A 5625-nucleotide genomic window follows, 5' to 3' on the forward strand; every position below is an offset into this window, starting at 1 on the left:
TCCCATAACAACAGCAGAACACATTTGCTCTCCTTTTTAGTCATATTCTTCAGAATCGCTGGAACTCTAACTAGCAGAAATAAAAGGCAGCACTAAAAATGAGTTTTCACTGATCTAAACACTGACTCAAGCCCTAAGTCCTGATGTGTAAGCATTATTTAAAAGAAGAATGTCTCAGTCAATGCTCTACTGCTGTGAAGAGACACTATGACCACAGCTATTTCTATAAAAGAAAGCATTTAACTGGGGCTTGCTTATAGTTTCAGAGGAGATTTAGTTCATTATCACCGTAGTGGGGATCATGGTGGAACGCAGAAAGAAGTAACTGAGAATTCTACATCTGGTTCCTCAGGCAACAGGAAAGGTGATACTGGGTCTGGCTTGTGCTTTTATAAAAATAATTTAAGTGTTAAATATTCTTTGTTTCATATCATACATAAATCACAGTAAGTGTCTTTCAGTGGCTAAGGGCAGCATCCTTGACATAGGGAATTCTAATTAAAACAGCATCATCAAGAAGACTGAGTTGTTTCCTAATGTTTAGTCATTGCCTGTAATGGGCCAGGGAACACAAACTGAAACACAGTGAGTCTTGTTTCTGCGACAGTGATAGAATTGCTCAGTGTTTAAACATTTTCATATACCCAGTTGTATAAATCTAAGTGTAAAGCCATTTAATCGGTTTGAGGTGACACCCCCATTTTTATGGAGAGTAAGACATTACTAATTAAGTCCAATCTTATCTTGAGAAAGGGAGAGCAGTGTTAGCAGGGATACAACCAGAACTGTTACTTTAGAAAGATCGTATCCACTTTACCAAAAGTCAGTTTTACTTAAATCAGTACTGTCCAATAAAAACACTGTTAGCCATTCGTGATCTGAATTTGGTATCTGAATTAAATTGTGGTATATATTAAAAGTTGGGAGACATTTGTTTTAAAATAAATATATCATTGGAATTACTCATTAGTAGCCATTTTAAGATAAGCTATTAGGCCTGCCATTTTCCCTTTCTTCTTAGTTCCAGCAAAGATCATTTTTTGTTCCAGGGATATAATTTTGAGATTCTCCAAATCCTCCATCAGGGCATCCTGTCCACAGGTGATGCCTTCATTCTTGTTGGCATCTGTGTAAGAGAATCCAGCAGCCTGACCTGCCTTCCAACCAGACAGACCATGGAGGTTAGGTACATTCTTTTTTTTTGTTTGTTTGGTTGGTTTTTTTGTTTGTTTGTTTGTTTTGAGACAGGGTTTCTCTGTGTAGCCCTGGCTGTCCTGGCACTCACTTTGTAGACCAGGTTGGCCTCGAACTCAGAAATCTGCCTGCCTCTGCCTCCCAAGTGCTGGGATTAAAGGTGCGTGCCTCCACTGCCTGGCTGGGTTTAGTAATTCTTATACTTGCCTCCCTTTCCCACAGTGTAGCACTGGGCACACTTCTGAACAAAAACATTCTTGCCTTTTTCAACATCACCCATTTTTAATTTACTCCTGGCTGGTCAACATCACAAACGTTCAACCTGAAGACAGACATCCCGACAGATATACTTCTTCCAACAAAGCCACACCAACTCCAACAAGACCACACCTCCTAAACCATCTCAAGTAGATCCACTCCCTGAAAACTAAGCATTCAAATATATGAGCCAATGGGAGTCATTCCAATTCAAGCCACCCCAAAGCGGGGAGTGGGGGCGGGGTGGGGGAGGGGGGGACAGTAGCTACTACATTTATATAAAAAAGAAATCAGTTTGTCACAACTCACTTTGGTAGTTTCTCCAGTTGTTAGTGTTTGGATTAGTAATAAAACAATATTTTCTAAGAATACTGTCTGCATTTTAGATTAAAAATTAAGGTTTAAAATAAAGTATTTTAAACCAACTACTATGGCCGATTTGGAAACAAAACTCTAAGCTGGGGCGCTGACTAAGTAAGCAAAGCACATGCTTGCAAGCATGAGGACTGGAACTCAGGTTTGGTGAGAAACTGTCTCAAAAGGAAAGTGAGCAGAAATAGAAGAGAATGCCCACTGCTGACCTCTGGCCTCTACATATACATGCACAAGTGCATACGAAGCTGTGCCCCCCACACACACACCCTTAAAACTACTTCTGTATCCTCATAGGTGAATGCATTCCACAACAATTCCTAGACACTAGTAGCTGCCAAACTTAGAAATGTGCACATGCACCCTGCCAAGATGTCAGTTCCTTCACCAACCTTCCACCTCCAAGTGAGGGAGACGTGTAACCAACAAGTGCTTCACTCATGAGTGTTCTACATATCAATGTAGCAGAATTCACAGTGACACTTAGTGGAAAGGTGTCACTCAGGGCACTCAGGTTCGAGACCCGAATTCATCTGTAACTAGTCATGTGATATTGAGTGAATGACATTCTTTGACTGGGTTCCTAGACAACCAGTGTGAAGAGGCCAGGCCCTGGCACTGGGAGATGCGGTCAGTGGGACACAGCATGCCACCTGTTTAAGCCCTCCCCGCACCCCCCAGTTTCAATTCAATGTGTTACTGCCAGGGCTCTAACAAGGGCAAATTTAAACACTAACCCTACAGCTTACACTAAGGGTCCTCTAGGGAGAATGGATGCCTCTAAACTACACCAGATCAAAATGAGAAATCCAATGAAAAAAGATCCATTTGTCTATAAATACCAAGATTAACATCTATGGACACCTCCAAGTTCACAAAAATTATCATGCTAAAAATGTCACACTCCCCCCAAACAGTGCATCTGAGGCCCTGAAATACTAAATGAATTACCAACCCCAGACTTAATCAACCCTCAGAAGCCAACTTCATCTCTGCTGCAATAAGCCAGAGCTAACCTCAGTGTTTCCTTATGATGTCATTCCACAGAGAGACAAAGCTACGGTTGGTTTCCTTCTTAAAGGAGCGCTCATCTCCTTGGCCTTGTCTCTACCTTCGCTGAGCTTTGAAATTCAAGGTGCACTGTGGAGTATGTTTGTTCTTATTCCTCCCATCCTCATTTTTAAAGTTACTCTGCTTCAAACACCTCCCTGCTTCACCAGTTCTCTTCTTCCACTGTGCCCCCACTTCCTAACTAACATATTGTATTTTAGCCCTAAATAGTTCTCTCTTCTGTTTCCATTTTGAGCTATCTGATCCCCACTCTTGAATAAGGAGATTTTTGTAACTGTATTTGCTTCCAAAGCAGAGCTTCAGACTTTTCCACAGTGTGATAGAATATAGTAGAGATAATTTTTAAAAAGTTATTGTGACTTTTTGGTGTCTGTGTGTGTGCTTACACACCCATGTGTGCCCATGTGTGAATATGTGTTTGTTTGTGTATTCACTTGTGCTTGTGAATGTAAAGAGCCAGTGATTTTCCTCTTTCGCTCTATATTTTATTTTTTTCATAAGATTTATTTATTTATATCCTATGTTTATGTGTGAGTATCTGCATGAATGCAGATGTATTACATATGTACCTGTTGCCTGAGGATGCCAGAAATGGGTATCAGTTCTCCTGGAACTATAGTTAACAGATGGTTGTGATCTACCGTGTAGGTGATGGGAATTGAACCTGGGTCCTCTGCAAGAGTAGCAAGTGTTCTTAACCCAATGGGTCCTCCTTTAGCCACCATATCTTAATTTTGAGACAAGGTCTCTCTCTAAACTTGAATCTTCATGTTTCATCTAGACTGCTAGCCAACATCCTCCAGGAATCCACCTACCTCCACTCTCCTACAGTACTGGAAATACAGATGGTCACTGCTATCACAGGCTTTCTCATAGGTGCTGGGTACCCAAACTCAGGTCCTTGAGCTTATGTGGTGACCACTTTACCTACTGAGCCCTCTCCTCAGCCTACCCCCCAAGGGAATTTTAAAGAAAAGAATTAACAGCTCTATCTACAACCATGAACTTTTCCAGTCTAGATATTCTACTCAGAGAATTGAAACTATTTCATCCAAAATGATGTAATCTCATGGGGAAAAGAGGATTTTTAAAAAGATTCTGCAATCATTAGCCTGCCCAATCTCAGATGGGAGTGGATGATATTTAAGGTGAGAGATTTTACCAGTTTTCAAGCTGTTACACAGTTCTCAATCTGTCTGTACTGAGACATTTGTAAAATGCAGAATATACTGTCTTTGACAAAATAAGAAAGCAAAAGTGAAGGGAGGGAAGTGGGCTGCTGTAATGATGGGTGACGTGGACAGCTGCTCTGGGCCTGTGGAGATGGCGCACCCGCTCCATTCTGCTCGCTCTACAGCCCTTCCTTGAGGATAATTGAGTGCTAATTCAAGTGAATGAGGCAATGGACCAACACAGGTTTCATAAAATATGAATGTTCGCAAGCACACATTTCTTCTGGCAGCTGCTTCCTCAGGATAGCCCTGGAACACATAATCACATTCACACTGAAGTAGGCTTCGTTAAGTGTATTCATTGGCCAGCAGCAAGCCATGATTAACCCTTTTACCCTACTTGAGACAAGAAAACTAGTAATCTTAGAGAGAAATAATGCCACTACTTGCTAATTGTCTTCGAATTTCATGCCTTTGGTAACAGCTGAGGATTATAATCTAGAATATGGTTGTCTTCAAATAATATGAGCATATGGCTATTTGTGGAAGTTTGAAGAGGAAACCCTCAAGACTTACTAAAAGTTCTTTGCTCTACAGCAACACTAAATAGATGCCTATATGATGAAGAACATTAGTCACAAGTTGGTGAACTACTAATCTTGCACTAAAATGAGTACGTTTAACATGAGTTAGAGTTGTTCAGCCAGGTGTTGTGTGCTTTTAGTCCTAACAATTAAGAGATAGAAGATGGCAGCTCTGTATGAGGTCAAGGGCAGCTTGGTCTACACAGTGAGTTCTGGTCTAAGCTGTATAAGATCTTGTCCCAAAGCCAGTAAACAAATAAATAAAATTAAAACATTGTGCTGACCATAAAGAAACATGATGATCTATAATCAGAATGAAATACTTACCAGTCACCAACCAAAAAAATATGATTTATGGTGTTTAGAATACACACAATAATGGAAATTTATAACCTGCAAGTTTATACGGCAGGCTTGGGAAGGGTGCTGTGATTTATTTAGTCTTGGATTCTCATTTTCTAGTGAACATGCTGCCAGCATGCCTGCTATACACACTGGTCTAGAATAAGAGACAGATCCCAAGGAAAAAGCTCCTTTGGAAGAGTAGATAAACAGCCTCATCTGCCTGGAGTCAGATTGTGCATCCCACATGAAACCCATGGAAGTCTATAAAAGGCGTCAGCACACTCTCATGGTGTGTCATTCAAAACAGTCTTAGTCTCACTCACAAGAAAAACTCACGCTCGATTGTTGATGACACACCAGTACTGCTAATGTTTCATTCTTACCTGGAACATTCTAACCTGCTAACCTCTCATTCTAACCTGGAACATACAACCTGTCTGTCCAGGGCACCATTCAAACACACAGTCCAGGGTAGAATTCCTTCGGTGCTGTCTGATTTCCCTACAGAATTCTCCTTCTGGGTGGGCTCGCCTCACCTCTGCTCTCATCCACAAGAAGCTGTGCTTTGTTTTCACACGTCTTAATTCCTCCACGTCTCGCAAAGATGTCCTATCACTACCCGACAGAAC

The 5625-nt window shown here is 41.1% G+C and overlaps 1 protein-coding gene across 1 annotated transcript; it reads right to left on the reverse strand.

Moving 5' to 3' along the window:
* Positions 1–916: 916 nt before the first annotated feature.
* LOC110303728 (cytochrome c, somatic-like) lies at positions 917–1474 on the reverse strand. The gene is made up of 2 exons (XM_021174929.2): positions 1394–1474; positions 917–1196 (listed from the first exon to the last, which is right to left on the reverse strand). The coding sequence occupies exons 1-2, from the start codon at positions 1472–1474 to the stop codon at positions 960–962; spliced, it is 318 nt and encodes a 105-aa protein (XP_021030588.1). The 3' UTR covers positions 917–959.
* Positions 1475–5625: the final 4151 nt, after the last annotated feature.

Source organism: Mus caroli, chromosome 10 (assembly GCF_900094665.2).
Source record: "Mus caroli chromosome 10, CAROLI_EIJ_v1.1, whole genome shotgun sequence".
In the NCBI taxonomy this organism is placed as follows: domain Eukaryota; kingdom Metazoa; phylum Chordata; class Mammalia; order Rodentia; family Muridae; genus Mus; species Mus caroli.